The following is a 16,827-nucleotide window of genomic DNA, read 5'->3' on the forward strand; positions in this document are numbered from 1 at the left end:
GTCTGTTCTGGGTCCTCCTTAGGCTCTTGTTACCCAAAATTGTCCTTATTTGTGCTGCATACATTCTTAGGAATGTATGCAGAGATACTGACCAATTTCTGGTTCTGATAACAGATACATTGGTGAAGCAACAGCTCTCCGAGGGATCTCAGGCTTGCGGACATTCAGAGTTCTTAGAGCTTTAAAAACAGTTTCTGTGATCCCAGGTGAGCTATTTTAACTATTACATATATTCATAGAGCATATGCTGGTTTACACAGTCTAATGTCCTACTTTGATTTTTGCAAGAGGCCTATAAAGCTCCAGGGCACGGACAGTTGTCCTCATTTAAAAGACAAACTGAGACCCGGAAAGTAGAAAACACAGTCTCAAGTCCTCATTGCTAATAAGAGGCAAAGTGTGACCTGAAGACTTAGTGTCCCAATTCCTAGGCCAATGCTCTGTGCAGAGTACCTCATGACCTCACCATCAATAAGTGACAAGAAGGTCATGACCTCATTTTATATTCTCATTGTGGGGTTCAGGCAAGCCACTAGTTGGAGGTTCTCATTTATATCCTAAACTAAAAGTATAAACGTGGAAATAGGGAGGAAGGGAGTAGACAGTCCTAGGCTCCAGTGAGTGTCTTTGCCATTTCCATATATCTGAAAGCTTGAGCCTCAATCTAGTCTTTGGATACACAGAGAAGAAAAGAATTGGGCAATTCTTTATTATGGAGAATTCAGAAATGAACATAGTCCACCAGAGCTTATCTTATTGGGTCTTCAAGACCTCTATTGTCACCAGTATCTCAGGGATACATCTTATCCCCACTGGGTTGATGGCGGGATTGGTGAAGACAGAGACCAGGCAAAATATTGAAACAGCTTCTAATTTATGGCCTGGTGGATTATCTCCCTTCCCTCACTCCTGAGAATCCATGCTCTCATCTGGAAAACAGAAACACTCAAGCCATTAGGGAAGTCCTTTCTGCCATTCTATGTCTGGCTCTGCAGGGAAGGATTGGGAAGTCTTTGCCAAATTCCACTGGACGGGCTTCCTCATGAAGAGAGCCATAGTGAGAGATAGTGCTGCCACTTGGTATCTCTCTCACCTAGTTTTAGCCAGGAAGAATCTGAGTCTTGTTTATAAGACCTGTGCAGTCCAGACTTCCTCTCCTATCTTATCTCTCTTCTCTGTCTTGCATCATGTTCCAGAATCTATCTGTGATTCCACAAATAGTCCCTACATTTGCTTATCTCCTAGGCTTTGGCCATGCTGTTTTTCTACCAAGAGAGTCCTTCCTCTCTTTGTTCAACTCATATTCATTCCTCGGGGCTCTGCTAAGTTTTGACCTTCTCAAAGAGACTCATGGTCTCTCCCAACTTCCCCCACACTCCACTCCATCCCATCCTTACACTGCGCCTCAGTTAGGAGTTGCCCCAAGCGTGCCTACCTGCTCAAGAATGTAATGGTTTTTCCCCTCAGTTGTCAGACAACCCCATTATGCTGGTGCCTTAGCTCCCTTGTTCATCCATCAACCTAGGGACCAATGCAGCTAGTGCTCAATGGGTTATTTGTTAACCAAATGACAAGACAAGGATCAGCCCCAGACTGCTTCCCTGTTCAGAGATCTTTCTGCTACCTGTGAAGCTACTATCTCAAAGAAGCTGATTTCATTCTCCACAGTCACAAGTCATCCCTCCTTAAACAAGCAGAGACCCAAACTTTACTGCCAGCTGTGCTTGTCCCAGTGTCTCTGATGCTCTCACTCTATTGCTGCATTTGTCTCTCTTTGTCTTTGTGTTTCTGTCTTTCTCTGTCTCATTCTATCTCTTTTGCATCTTCCTCTCTCTTTCTCTCTCTCCCCCCCTCTCTCAACACACACAGTGAAGTCCATGTGTCTCCATTCTCAAGCTTCTTCCCAGAACAGAAATGAGTATAGAAAAACAGATGTTAAATGACTACAGTCATTAGTGGCCTTATACCTAGCACAGTGCCTGAAATATAGCAGGTACTCAACAATTATTTTTTAAAATGAATCACCACTGCCAGACGTTTAATAACTTTACAGTGATAAAGAATATATCACCTGGGTCTCAGTTGTCTCATCCTTACAATGGAACAATAATCTCTGCCTCTATCTCAGGGTTATCACAAGGTTAAAGCCACAAACTGTGCTTAGAACTGCCCTAAAGTTTGTAAAGTACCTCACACCTATATATAGTGAAAGGATAGGATGGTTAATATGCAGGCATGCCGGGCATATGTGTGTGCTCTGTGTGTGCTACCTCATCCACATGGTAGTGTTGCTGTCATCTTCCCGCAGGGCTGAAGGTCATTGTGGGAGCTCTGATCCACTCAGTGAGGAAACTGGCAGATGTGACCATCCTCACTGTCTTCTGCTTGAGTGTCTTTGCTCTGGTGGGCCTACAGCTCTTCAAGGGCAACCTCAAGAACAAATGTGTCAAGAATTGTGCAGCTCTCAATGAAACGGGCAATTACTCCTCTTATGGAAAACAAGAGTGGAATTTCTGCCATAGGGACGAAGGTCTGGTTGGCAAGGGGTGTGACATCCCTGCATATATTTTTTTTCTATATAGAAATATATTTTGATTCTTCTTCCCTACTGAAATGCTTTTCCTGAGCTGTGTTTTACTTTTGGGGCCCCATTTTCTGTTGTCCAATGTCCCTCTCACAAGGAAATGAGCTATAAACCTAAGGGCAAGTCATTCTGCTATGACAGGCTCAGCTAAAGTCACCGTTCAGCTCTTCTCTTCCCAGATATGACTTTTCCCTTCCAAATGTTCCAGCATGCTTACTAAAAGCACATGGCCAAGGAAACACACACTGCTCAGACAGAAGACTTAGAAGGTGTTGCCTTCATCACACAAGGCTTTAGGTAGAGGGTTCAGAACTACATTCATGGCTTTCATTTCTTCTTTTCGTCTGCAGATTTCTACTATAACAAGCCTGGCACTTCAGATCCCTTACTGTGTGGCAATGGATCTGATGCAGGGTGAGTGCTCAACCCATAACAAAGTATCAGTGCTCAGCAATCTTTTTTTTTTTCATTATCACTTTCTGGATAGAGACTGGTTAGCAGGTCCCAAGGAAAATGTAGAAATCAATAAGTCATGGCTTTTGCTATCCCAGGCTCATGGGGGAGGGAGTGTAAGAGTTAGCTTTTGCTATGTAACAAACAGCCCCAAGATTTTGTGACTTAAAACACTAGTCATTCATTTAGCTCAGATTCTGCATATTAGTATGTTGAACTGAGATCAACCTGGTGCTCTGGCATTGTCTGAGTTTAATCATACTACTGCAAACAATGGACAGATTAACGGGGCCAGCTGATCTAAGACAGTCTCAGCTGGGGCAGCTTTTCTGTTCCATGTGGTCTCATCTCCCAGTAGGCTAGCCTGGTCTTGTTCTCAAGGGCAGAGGCAGGGTTCCAAGAGAAGAGTAGAAGTGTGCAAGGTCTCTTGAGACCTAGATTTAGAACTGGCACAATGCCACTTCTACTGCATTCTCTTGACCAAAGCAAGTCACAAGCCAATGCAAATCCAAGGTATGGAGAGATAAAGTTTACCTCTTGACTGGAGGAGTTGCAACAATCTTATGGCAAAGGGGTATGGATACAGGTAGGAGAATAGTTGTGGCCATTTGGGCAAGCAATCTGCCCCAGGAAGGAACTAATATATATTAAATATATTTTGTGTCAAATGCTCTACATTTAATCATCACAATTCCACAACGTGGGTTTTGTTATCCACATATGACAGAGGAAGAAACATGTGCATCAGACTTTACCATTTCAAAATCTTACAGAGGCCAGATACATAACAAGTGAGAGGATTAGACTGGGTGGGAATCAGGCAATGATATACTTTGTGCCCCATTTAAAAGGGCTAGCCACTACTCAGTCTAGCTTTCAGTTGCCAGCTGGAAATGTGGGTCCACTGTTTCCAGCTCTCTTAACTTTTAAAAGAAAGACAAAGAATTCAGATTTTTATGTGAAATCTCTCAACTACAAACATTGGCTACCAATTCAAAAAAATGTCTACATATTGTGGGCCAAACAAAATATTTCTGCAAGCCAAATTCAGCCTGCAAGCTGCCAGTTTGTGAGCTCTGATGCACATACATAAAGATGCTATCCTGTGAAGAAGCAGTGTTATGCTAGAGGCTCCATGTGCTGAAGAGACCCAGTGAGGTGATGGTGGGAGGCAAGGCAGGAGATCAGGGAAGGTTTCCTGGAGGTGGTAGTTGAGGTGAGCACTAAAGGACAGCTGGATGTCTCCAGCTTGGTTGAACAAGAGATGGTTTGGATGGAGGTCATTCCAGGTGGCAGAAGAATGTGAGACAAAGCAGAGGGGTAGGGATCCCCTCAAGCCTGCCTGCTGCTTTGATCACTGGAGCAAGCATGAGCAAAAAGAGTGCAGGCAATAGATCAGCAAGTCTCATCTTTCCCATCTTCATGGTGGGGCTCTGGGACCCTGAGCCCATAAGACCCCAATTCTTGAATGGCTAACAAGCCCAGACTGTCCAAGTGGAGCTGGGAGGGACCTGCATGGAGCTTTGACTTAATCAGCTCACTAGAAAAACAATCTCAGAGCTGAGAATTTGATCAACATAGGCTCCTTGGCTTCTTTCTTCACAAATGCACTTAGCATTTGGTTCTTTGTTTCAGAGATAGAACTGTTCTGATGTCAGTTTGCTTTTGACTTAAATCTAACTCAAAGGCTCCCTCAATGGTTGTTTTGTTTTGTTTTGTTTTGTTTTGCTTTGTTTTCCTGTCTGGATAATGGCATTTCTCATGGCAATAGCTCCAGAGTAGCCTAAGCACTGTCTGTGGTGAAGTTGTGGGGTCCACCCATGGCCCCACAGCCCAGCTCCAAAAGAGGCTAGACATCCTGCTGGTCAGGTCCTGGCCAGGAGATAAAGGAGAGGATAGGGCTCTGATGGCAAAAGAGGCCAGCTCAGGATGGCAGTTAGAGTGAGCCCCAAAGGGCATACTGTGAAGATGGAACCTGGGTTCTGTGCTAGGCCACAGAGAAACCAGAGCCCTGAGCTAAGGCCCACACTGATCCGTGGCACTATGGGAGGAAAATCCCATGGTAGAGAACAAGTACTAGGAAACACTTAATGATTTCCAGCATTCTTTCACATGTATTCTTCCAGCCCATTCTTTTGGTCACTTCAGGTTAAAAACAGCAGGAATTTTAGCTTGCAATTTGCATACAATATTTCCTATACTGAAGGCACTATGAGAGAAGCTTTATACTGTGGTCTCATTTAATTCTCAGAGCAGTTCATTGTTGAGTGTAGCAGCTGTAGTGGGGTTTAATGGGAGACATAGAAATAAGGCTACCCTCAGAGTTAACTAGCAAACCTAAAGTAATGGATTGACTCTCTCCTTCGGAGAGCAAACCAAAAGACTCTGTCTTTCAATGTGGGTCTAGAGAGTCTAGGAACTCACAAATCTCCAACCAAGACTGAAGATAGAATTGGAATTAATTATTGTTAAGTTGCTGGGACCCTAATCAATTGTATGGGTCCCAGGATTGTGTGTTTGCATGGATGTCTGGAATAAGGATAGTCCCAGGGATTGGTGTTAGTGGAGGCATGCTGGAGTAGTAGAATCCCAAACTACAAACAAAGCATTACTGTTTTCTCAGCAAAGCCATCCCGCTGGGGTAGGTGAGAGTACCTCACATTCCTTGAGCTTAAAGATACTGCTTGACATCAATTTACTCCTTTATCATGAGACAGTGAAGAGTCAGTCCAGCACTGCCCATCCCAATATTCACATGTGGTCATCTTCAATTTGGCCTTCCTCCATAAGTCAGTCTTCATAGGCTACTTGACATTTATATTTCTCCTTTTGAATAAATACATTGGCAACTGACTTCTTTTCTCTGAACCTCAGCTTCCACATCTGTAAGAAAGGATGGTTAAGATGTTTAATTTATAGCATTTGTAAAGCACTTAGGAGAGACAGAGAGGCACACAGTAAGTGCTCAGTAAGTGGAAAGTGTTGTTTTCACTGTTAGATATAATTGGTGAGTGAACTTGACTAAAGTGAGTCCTCCTTTGATGGACATCTTGGGAGATGATGCCAAACAGCTCAGGTTTTAGGTCTGCATTATTGATACTGACTCTTCCTCCCCTGTTGTGAACTTGAAAAGAATCTGCCACCTTATGGGATCTTGTCTGGACAGTGAGTTAGTCTTCTCAGGCTACTCTCCTCTGCATGAAACTCCGAAATGAAAGTATTTTCATAATAGTGAAAGGGAATAGAGGGGAAGGGAGAAGAAATGGGTAGGAAATATCAGAAAGGGAGACAGAACATGGAAGACTCCTAACTCTGGGAAACGAACTAGGGGTGGTGGAAGGGGAGGAGGGCGGGGGGTGGGGGTGACTGGGTGGCGGGCACTGAGGGGGGCACTTGACGGGATGAGCACTGGGTATTATTCTGTATGTTGGCAAATTGATCACCAATAAAAATAAATGTATTATATAAAAAAAAGTATTTTCATCCCCATTTAAGTGGGCAAGAGAGGAATGCCTCAGTGGTTCAGTCAGTTAAACGTCTGCCTTTGACTTAGGTCATGATCCTGGAGACCCAGAATGGAGACCCGAGTCAGGCTCCCTGCTCAGCAGAGAGTCTGCTTCTCCCTCTGACCCTACCCCCCTCATGCTCTCTTTCTCTCTCAAGTAAATAAAATCTTTTTAAAAAATGGGCAAGAAAAATTGAACCTTAAAGAAATCAAGGTCGTCCAGCTAACAAGAGAGGGGGCAGGCCTTGAACTCCAATCTTTGACTTCAAACCTTATGATCTTCCTATAGCCCTGGGCTGCCTTGTCCCCAGTAAGTATGGGCACTGTGCAATTGATGACCTTCTCTATTCTTGCTACAGCCACTGCCCTAAAGGTTATCTCTGTCTTAAAACATCTGACAACCCAGATTTTAACTACACCAGCTTTGATTCCTTTGCTTGGGCTTTCCTGTCACTGTTCCGCCTCATGACACAGGATTCCTGGGAACGCCTCTACCAGCAGGTATTGGTCTGCATGTCCCCCTACAGACTTGGTTGGAGGCTGGGGAGTCAGATGCATGCTTACATTTTTCCTGGAGGAGACTGGCAACATCAGGGGCCCATTGACTCTGGATACAGATCTCCTTTCTCTTGAATCTGTAGACCCTGAGGGCATCTGGGAAAATGTATATGGTCTTTTTCGTGCTTGTCATCTTCTTGGGATCCTTCTACCTGGTCAATTTGATCTTGGCTGTGGTCACCATGGCATATGAGGAGCAGAACCAGGCAACCATTGATGAAATTGAAGCCAAGGAGAAGACATTTCAAGAGACCCTGGAGATGCTCCGGAAGGAGCAAGAGGTCTGTGAGAGGTGGATGCTTTGTGAAGTCTATTGCAGGCTGCACATTCTTGGGCAGAGGTCTGGACAAGGCACTGAGATTAAGGCTTTCATTCTAGGGACTATAAGAAGATTCATCGTACCTTAAGGACCATCTTAGGTCAGGTTTTCTCAAAACAGAACCTGAATAATGATCTTGTGCAAATGATTTATTGAGAGATATTCTCAGAAAAGGGAGAGGGAAAGAAGTAGGATGGGGCAGGAGAAGAATTAAATAAGAAAGTGGCCTCAGCTAGAGATGACCTTCAGCCTGATCCCATCAGAACTCTGGAATATGACTTGTACCACAAAGTTAGCTGTATCTTGAGGCAAGAGGGTTGGCCTTTTGTATCCCCATACCCACCCCAGCCAAGTGTACAGTCAAAGGAAATATTCTACAGAATACCGTAGCTGTGATCCATTAGCAGCTAACACTCAAGCAGCTGGAAGATAAGTGCACTGACCTGGTAAAATGGATTTAGGCAGGGCTTCAGCAGGGCATACTACAGGGTGTGAATGAAAGAGATTGATCCAGAGGGAGCTCTTCCTGCCATGCCTCAATCCCACCACCACCCAGGTTCCAATCCTGACCTTCTCTGTTTTAGATGCCCTCACCTCAGTGACACCCTATGTCTGAGGGACACATTCATGCTAAGTTTAATCACATACTGTTGGCTGCAATTGCTGTTCTCTCTCTTCAGGTGCTGGCAGCGCTGGGGATTGACACAGCCTCTCTCCATTCCTACAATGGCTCACCTTTACCCTCCAAAAATGCCAGTGAGAGAATGCGCATAATGAAACCAAGGGTGTCAGAGGGCTCCACAGATGACAACAAATCACCTCAATCTGATCCTTACAACCAACGCAGAATGGTAAAGGGTTCAAGTTTGTGCTCTAAAGATTATCCACCTTTGCAGCTGCTATGGACAATAGATTGGAGTGGGAAGACGTTTGTAGCAGGGGGGACAGCTGGAGGCACAAAGGTTAGGAGGATGTTATAGTAATCCAGACAACACACTCCCTCCAACCACCAAATGGTGGCTTAACAGGGGTGTTATGGACGTGGAAAGGGGGGTGGATTATGACTTTTATTGGGGGTAGGAGACAGTAAGACTGGGACTGTGGAATGTGGAAAAAGGAGAAAGGAGTCCAAAATGACTCCTAGTTTAAAGAGTTGGGTAATTAGATGGGTGGTGATTCTAGGGCAGGAACACTGGAGGAAGAATCCAGGTTTGTAGAGAAAGTAGTGAGCCCGTATCGACACACTGACCTTGAGTTGTCCATGGACCTGTGGACATCAAGAGTTAGCCTTCTCCTAACAGTCTGACCTGCAATTCTGTCCGAGGTGCTGAAATCATTTACAAGCTTCTGTCTGATCTCACGCCTCAGTGCCCAAAACCCAAACCTCACTTGTTGTTGGCACAGAAGTTTCCGGACCCATCTCTGTGATGCAGTCCAGCCTAGGAATAACTTCAGTACCTCACTTTCAACCCTGTAACAATTCTGCTCACTACTCAAGTCTTCTATGTCCCACTCCCTATACTCAACATGTTTCCTCCAACCACATCTCTCTCCCTTGAAAGTCCTGTGTACCCCAAACATGCCCTTTCCAGAGACCTTACTTAGAGATGATAACCCCTTTATGGAAGAATAGTTCCCACACTAATAGTATGGAAAAGGGGATCTACATAGCTATTGTTCAGGCCTCCTAACCCTCGCTTCCCTCTCAATCTCTTCTCCTGTGCTCATCTGAAGGATGTTCTACTTTTTATAACACAGTCTACAATCCCCAGACTCTGTGTGCCTATATGTACACAGACATGCCCACATGCACACTGGTCTCAGTCACATACACACTTCAGCATTTATCAGATTCTTTGCCTTTCCCTTCCTTACTCTGCTTCTTTTGAGCAGCGCCTGACACGCACAGGGTACAGATCAGAAGACATTTCAGAGGGGATTTGACTAGGGCTCTGACAATCACAGAACGGGATGAATCACAGCTTCCATGGAAATGTCAATGATACTGTGAATTGGCCTCTGGTTCTCCTCATTCAGTCAGTCCCACATAGATTAGCACCTGGATGTCCAATAATTGGTGTATATGTATTCATCTCTCCAACTAGATTTACCATCAAATGGACAAAAGAGGAGCAGTGTCTTGTTAATTCAACAATATTAGGTGCATGGTATAAAAAGATACAACTAAAACACAGGCCATTTCCCAAGGACTTCCTTTAGTGGAGAAGGCAGATATAAAAACAGCTACGTATTATGTATTATATTAGAGGAATATACATGGTGTTTGGGGGACAGAAGGGGCAATATCCTCTCTTACGGGGGTGGAAGTGTATTAGGAAAGGCTTCATGGAGAAGGAAATAATTGAAATGAGTAGCAAATAGTGAGAAGGGGTTCCTCCAGTAATTGAGGACTGCAGGGGAGGGGTGGAGGAGTATTTTTCAGGCCTAAAAGAGAATATGTGCAAAGGAAGGGAAGCACCATTTGGATACTTCTTTAATGCTCACTAATGGACTGGAATTCATTCAAGGATGTTTCCCCTTCCTCTTTTCCTAGGTGAGCTCATGTAGTAAATAGACCATAAGCAGTTTTTATATAAAGCCATTTTCCAACCAACAGCAATAAGTGAGAGAGAGGTTGGCGGTAGCACCTAGGAGAGACACAGCAAGGGTTTCAGGGAAACCACAGGTCACCAGTTGTTCTGCTTGGATGAGGAATTTTAAGGCAAGTCTAATGCTTATATTCAGAGGTCATTGCCCACCATTTGTCAAGTAGGTTAATTCTGAAATATTAACTGATGGCCAGGGAAACACTACCTGTCAAATATGGGACCAAAATCTTCCAGTTTTTTCATTGGTTTGCTTAGTGTCCAGCTGCAAATAACTCAGACATATCATTTTTAATAAAGATTTGCGAGATCTGCTTCTTCAAATGTGGGATGGATTTGTGGATTTTTTATGAGTTCCATAACCCTTGGACATATATTCTAGGTAAAGAGTGCTCTGTTTATAATACTGAGATTGCAACAATAGTTGCTAAACAGGATTGGGTCCCAAATAAACCAGAAAAAAACACTTCAGTTCTGTGGACAGGGGGATAAGTAAGTGTCTTGTAATGTACAAGACATCCCTAATCCAGTAGGTTAGTAAATAAAAGAAATTAAGGAAGGGGGAAATATTCAGCAGTATGATCAGAGTTTGCTGGAAAGAGTGTAGATCTTCAGAAATACTTCACATGACCTAGGACAGAACTGATAACTTGTTATGGTCAAGCTCCTACCATGGTCATGGGTACTAGCCAACCCAGGCTCCAGGGACTCTGGGTGTGTGAATTAGCTCCTTTCCTCTGGCAACTGTAAGCCTCACATTTCTCTCAGCGGGAGATTTTGATGGGAAATGTTTATTGATTTGGAGGAATGGCATTATTCTTCCAGGAAATTAAGCTGTAACTCTCCCTTCAATCTCCTCATTGTTGACTATTCAAAGTTTCCCTCAAGGGATCCTGGAAGCTCATTACATTACAAAGCTCTTGTCTCCTCCTTTGCAACACAAACTCTCACATTTATATAGGCTGTATCTAATGAATTGCAGAACCTAATTTTCAGACAATAAAGTGCACTTGTTCATTCAACAACCATTTACCAGGCTTGTTTCAGTATTGGTGTGCTTAATAGTCTCCTTAGGTCTCAGCCTTTCATGTATAGCTGGGAATTTAAGACAAGTTTGTCCAACCCTATGGGCAAAGGCTGTAAAGAGACTATCTCTCTAGGTGACAAGGTTGACTTCTGACATCCTTGGCCATCATGACCTGTTTGCTGATATGAAGCACCCTGTGATCTCTCATCTCTCCTGGACTTCTCCCAGGATATGTCAAAAATATGCATCTCCCTGGTTCTTTTCCCATATTTATCTAGAATACCTCTTAGGTCTGTGTCTTTAATTTTCTTTTGGAAGTTCATAAGAATAAGGGCTGGGAGATGAGAATGAGTGGAGGAAGTATTGAACTCCAAATTTGCCTGCAGGATGAGCTTTATCTCTTACTCCTTTGGGACAATGCCCAGTCTTTCCTAGGCCTCACTTCTGGAAGACGCAGGGCTAGTCATGGCAGTGTGTTCCATTTCCGTACCCCTTGCCTGGATACCTCATTCCCTGACGGGGTCACAGATGATGGAGTCTTTCCTGGAGACCGTGAGAGCCATCGGGGCTCCCTGCTGCTGGGTGGAGGTACCAGCCAGCAAGGCCCCCTCCTAAGGAGTCCACTGCCTCAACCCTCTAACCCTGGCTCAGGACATGGAGAAGACGGACACTCCACATTGCCCACTGGTGAGCTTGCCCCTGGAGGCATCGAAGTCTCGGTAAGTTTGTCAGTGCTCCAGACTTTTCTGGGCTGCCCTTAGGAAGAGGCCAAGAAAACCTGAGTGTCACTCATGGAAGGGTCCTTTAGGCAACACTCTGTCTAACATTTCCCAACTACCCCCATTTTACAGACAGGTTAAACCTGATCTCAAAGAGGTTTTCTGGTTTAATCTGTAGTACATAAATACAAATTGTTTTCCAGTTGATCCCATTTTTTTTTTTTTCAGTGTTCCTCTGTCCCCACTCACTATCACTGCTTTAGAGACAGGCCTGCTTATTTCCTGGATGAATATGAGAAAAATAGAGGGTTCTGCTCTTTCTGCCTGTAGCTCTGTGTAAACTATACCGGGCTTAGCTCACAGGATCCAGAGAAATCCTGGTTGGTGCCCCAAACAGATATTAGCAGAAGCAAAGTATTCCTTGCTTTACTCAGAGAAGCAATAACTTGCCAAAATGTACAAATTAAGCAAGAGCAACTAACTGGCAAGCACTCTTAATAGAATAATGGCAGAGTACAATGGCAAACCAGGGACTCCTTATTGCATTTAGAGCTGTGATTTAATTTGAGCTCTCCCTTTAGTTTCAGTAATGATGTTTCTAGTGTTTTTCATTTGCCCTCTCTGGCTAGTCAGGGACACAGAGCAGTTTGCAAACAGACTTGTAAACTGACCATGATATTGCTCTACTGACTTGGCTAAGTTCTACAGGATTACCATAGCTCCATCTCTGACTGGATGCCATGTGATCCCAGCAGTTTATTAAAGTGGGGACAGTTTATTGAAGTATTTACAGAAGTGTATACTAGGCTCTGAACTAAGAAGGGACAGTGAAGCACAGAAAGATGGGCAACAGTGGGGAGCTGTTACATGCTTAGGCTGAAGAGGTGAGAGAAAGGACCAGAACCAGAACCCAGCAAGAGCTGGGTGGCCCAACAGAACTTATGAACCATGTGGAAGATCACAACCACTACCCAGCCACAGCCCAGCAGGGAAGAACCCAGGTGACAGCCTTCTCTTTCCTTCCAGACTCAGATCTTCTGTCTGTGCCTCCCATTGGCCAAGCCTGACCATAATGAGAGGATAAGGGTGATGCTGCTTGTACAGACCACCCTCCCTGGGCACAAAGCAGGGTAGAGAAGGTGGAGAGTGGGTCTCCAGGAGCCAAAGGAGAATTCACCAACACAGAGAGGTGCTTTAACACTCTAGAAAACACTCATTCAAGAATTTATTCTTAGATTACTACTTTCCTAGATATTCTGACTTTGATTCATTTTAGTTAAATTACTTAACTCTGTAAGCCCTTCTGTGTTGCATGGATGTAGGTTTCAATCATAGGTGTGCCATCTACCAACCAAGTTACCTGTAACAAGTCCCTTAAATTCTTCAAGCCCCCCCCAAGTCTCCCATTAAAAAGGTTTCTAAATAGCTGAAGGGTTAAATGGAATCATAAATGACCTGCATTGATACACATGCGTCTGACAAATAACAATAGCTGCTAGCATCTCTTGTTGAGTCCTCGTGATTGAAAACTTTCTGAATGTTCTTTATATGTATTAAAGGCACTTACTATATACCTATAAGCTTCGCCTATGGCAGGTGCTTAATAAATGCTTGTTGGATTTGAATTCTGAATGGTTGTGCAGCGCTGAATCAGCTGCTTTGGGCCCCACACACTCCCCACATCTAGGGTAGTGTGTGACAAAAGTTAGTGGCACAGAACCCAGATGGAGCTTCCAGTGAAGGCCCAAAGAAGGAAGGCTCAAAGGATAGTGTCAGACAACTAACACTGGAGAATCAAGACACTCAAATATTCCCTCAGAAAGAAAAGGACCTTATGGAGTTTAGAACTGGGTTGTATGCTGGGGAGGGAAATAGTATTGTTAGAAAGGAGGTCAAGAAATCCTGTTCTGGAGAGTTTAGTTTAGTGAACCCCGTATGCACAGAGCAGACAAAGTCTTGAAATGACTGCCTAGCCAACTGCTCCCGCAGCTCTCAATTACCTTGGGTAGAAACCTCAGAGACCCTTGAGACAGCCTCATCCCCACGCTGGTACCCAGGGACCTGTCCTTAGGTAGGAGTTTGCAAAACCTCAGATGAGCCCAGGTTATAGTGTTAGCTACAAACCTAGGCTGTGCTTGCACCTCTAACTCTGTGTCCTGGTCCTCATGCCTAAGCTTTTCCATCAAGCTCAAGAAGCAGCCCCGTTTCCCAAAGCAAAACTGCAGAGGATCATAGCTTCACCAGGCAACTTGAGACCACACAAGACTGGCCAATAAGAGGCTGAGTGACCTGTCTTTGCCATGATGACTTTAGGTTGGGGGAGTATCCTGACTGTTTGTGTCCCAGCAGGCATTTGATGCAGGACAGAAGAAGACTTTCTTATCAGCAGAATACTTGAATGAACCTTTCCGAGCCCAAAGGGCAATGAGTGTGGTCAGCATCATGACCTCTGTCCTTGAAGGTAAGTACCACTCATTGGAACATCCACTGTGCTACAATGAGTCTGCATTTGAGCAGCAGAGGAGATGCCCCAAATCTGAGTCAAAGATGCCACACATCTGTGTCCTGGGATCCTAAATATTGCTCCTTTTTATGCCCCTGGTTCCAGTTACCTTTATCACTGTGTTTTTTTGAAAATGGATAATTTTTTCAAAAACAATAGAATCCCATAGGTTTATAATGCCCTCGTTTCATATGTATTCACAAAACTAAATTTGAGAAAGAGATCTGGCAGGCACCAGAAAATTTCAAGCTACCTCAGGTATGCAAGAAATTTTACAGTCCTTAATTTTCAAATACAGCAAAATTATCCTGTCATTTTTCATGGTTGTAACTTTTATGGTTTAACTTAGTTTTTGTCTCAAGCTCCCTTTATGCTGAGCATTGGAAGATAATTTAAGTAAATTAATCAGTCAATTTAACTAAATTCTTGTTAACTCAGGATTCCATCAATCAGATGGGAATCCACTTAGCCTCCTCAGGGATGTGTTCCAATTGCTTACACCAAACCAGGAGCTGGAGGAATGGCACTGGTTCATGGCCACCTGACACTCAAGTTCCCAAAGAACACGACTGCATCCTCCTTACCCTGAGTGTAAGACCTGTCTTCCTATCCAGGCTTTATTTTTACCTCAGGGTATGGAAAATATGGCCTTTATCATCTCCAGTTACTTGCCTCCCCTAGACAAATTTAACACATACTGGGGTGAAAGAAGGAGAGGGAGCTTGGATGCTGGTGTGTTTCTGAGAAAGAGCTCTGTGTGCTCCCCTCCCAGTCTTGGGCTGAATCTTAACTGTGGGGGAGGGCATGATGAGACAAAGAAAGAAACAATAACAAAAAGATGTTGGAGGGATTTGAAAGTAGAACCAATCCATGCCTTACTTTCTAGGTGAAATGAGAGTTGGCAAGTCTTAGGAAAAGACCCACATACCCAGTATAGCACAGAAATTGTACAGTAAAGCAAGCAGATAGCCTACCTGGGTAGAGAAGGCCTGGAGCAGACCCACAGAGTGCCCTGTGGCCCGCATGGCAGGAGAGTAGCTGGATAATGACCTTGCCCCCATTGAGGGCTGGAGAAGGAGGAAAGTGAGAGGCAAAGAGGGACTAGCCATCTCTGTGGCTCTCCCACCAGAGACCACATGGGAACTACGATGATTTGAGTAAAATACACTTGGCAATGACCAAGGACAAGCTCAACACTCCACTGTTGGTGAACCCTGAGCCCTCCAAAACTCAGACACAACTTCAGATGGTGAAGTAGTAACAGACATTGAATTAACTAAAACAAGATCCTCAAGTTGGGGACCTGCAGTATATATTGAACTCAATTATGGGGGCGGGGGACCATTAAGTTATATTTGTTGCATATGTGATTTTGCATTTTGTAAAATGTGTGCACATTTCAGTAACAACAGTGTGCACACATTCTCTCATTATTTTTCCTCATTGATAATTATTTAAAAATAGCTTTTCATTGTAGTAGTGTCTGTATGTCTAACATTTTTCATGGCTGTGTAGAACATAACCATGCTATTGTGCCTGTGATTTTTCTCTTGACCAGGTGGGTTGCTTGGATTCTTTTATCTTTTTGCTCTTAGCCATCAAACAGTTAATGTTAAATACAAACAGCTTGCTTTTTCATTTATTCCCCAGAACTATCAAGCTTCCTCCTCCTCTTTTTTTTCTTAATTTATTAACTCTTCTACAGGCATTTGTTGAGCACCTGCTATATGCCTGGCTTTATTCTGGTACAGGAAATTCAGTGGTGAACAAGAGAGAAGCCTGCACACTTGAAATCTACATTCTAGGGGCCAGGGTATACAGTTAATAAACACAAATAGATATTCATGTAGTGATAAAAAGTAGGAGAAAAAATAAAGTAGGGAAGGAGGGTAGAGGACTACAGAGGGGCTATTTCAGATAAGGTGGATGCAGAAGGCCATTCTCCCTAAAGATACCAGGAATCTGAATGAAATTAGGGATTCAGAACCGAGGGGAGAGTTCCAGACAGATGAATGGCAAATGCAATGAATTTTGCAGGAATAAGACAAGAATTAACAAAATGAGTGTTCTAAACACATCCCAACTAAGGTAAGAACAGAAGAGGTCTCAGAATTGATGAGAAGCAACAGAGGATAATAGTTAAGAATACAGACCCTGGGATGCCCGGGTGGCTTAGCAGTTGGGCGCCTGCCTTCGGCTCAGGTCGTGATCCTGGGATCCGGGATCGAGTCCCACATTGAGCTCCCTGCGAGGAGCCTGCTTCTCTCTCTGCCTATGTCTCTGCCTCTCTCTCTTAGTCTGTGCCTCTCATGAGTAAATAAATAAATCTTTAAAAAAATACAGACCCTGGAGCTAAGACTGCCTGGGTTTGTATCCTGACTTTGCCACTTAGGATAAGCTGTGCAACTTTGGAGCTCCATTAACTGTTCTGTGCTTCAATTGTCTCACCTGTAAAATAGTGAAAATGTACTTATCTTGTAATGTTTTTTGAGGATTGAGTTAGCATAAGTAAAGTGCTTAGATCCACCACTAGCACTTAGTAAATATTCATCA

At 43.9% G+C, this 16,827-nt stretch overlaps 1 protein-coding gene across 3 annotated transcripts in view; it reads left to right on the plus strand.

The window, feature by feature from the left end:
• SCN10A (sodium voltage-gated channel alpha subunit 10) overlaps positions 1–16,827 on the plus strand; it is a 91,091-nt gene that overhangs the window by 21,906 nt on the left and 52,358 nt on the right. For 2 of the 3 annotated variants that reach the window (XM_077865743.1, XM_077865745.1), the window contains exons 5-12: positions 115–206; positions 2,309–2,500; positions 2,932–2,998; positions 6,902–7,043; positions 7,184–7,381; positions 8,100–8,270; positions 11,478–11,771; positions 14,121–14,232. In XM_077865743.1, the coding sequence (XP_077721869.1) occupies positions 115–206; positions 2,309–2,500; positions 2,932–2,998; positions 6,902–7,043; positions 7,184–7,381; positions 8,100–8,270; positions 11,478–11,771; positions 14,121–14,232 (1,268 nt within the window). The remainder of the gene's footprint in view (positions 1–114; positions 207–2,308; positions 2,501–2,931; positions 2,999–6,901; positions 7,044–7,183; positions 7,382–8,099; positions 8,271–11,477; positions 11,772–14,120; positions 14,233–16,827) is intronic. The other variant, XM_077865746.1, reaches the window with a different exon arrangement.

The sequence above is a fragment of the Canis aureus genome, chromosome 22 (assembly GCF_053574225.1).
Source record: "Canis aureus isolate CA01 chromosome 22, VMU_Caureus_v.1.0, whole genome shotgun sequence".
NCBI classification, from domain to species: Eukaryota; Metazoa; Chordata; class Mammalia; order Carnivora; family Canidae; genus Canis; species Canis aureus.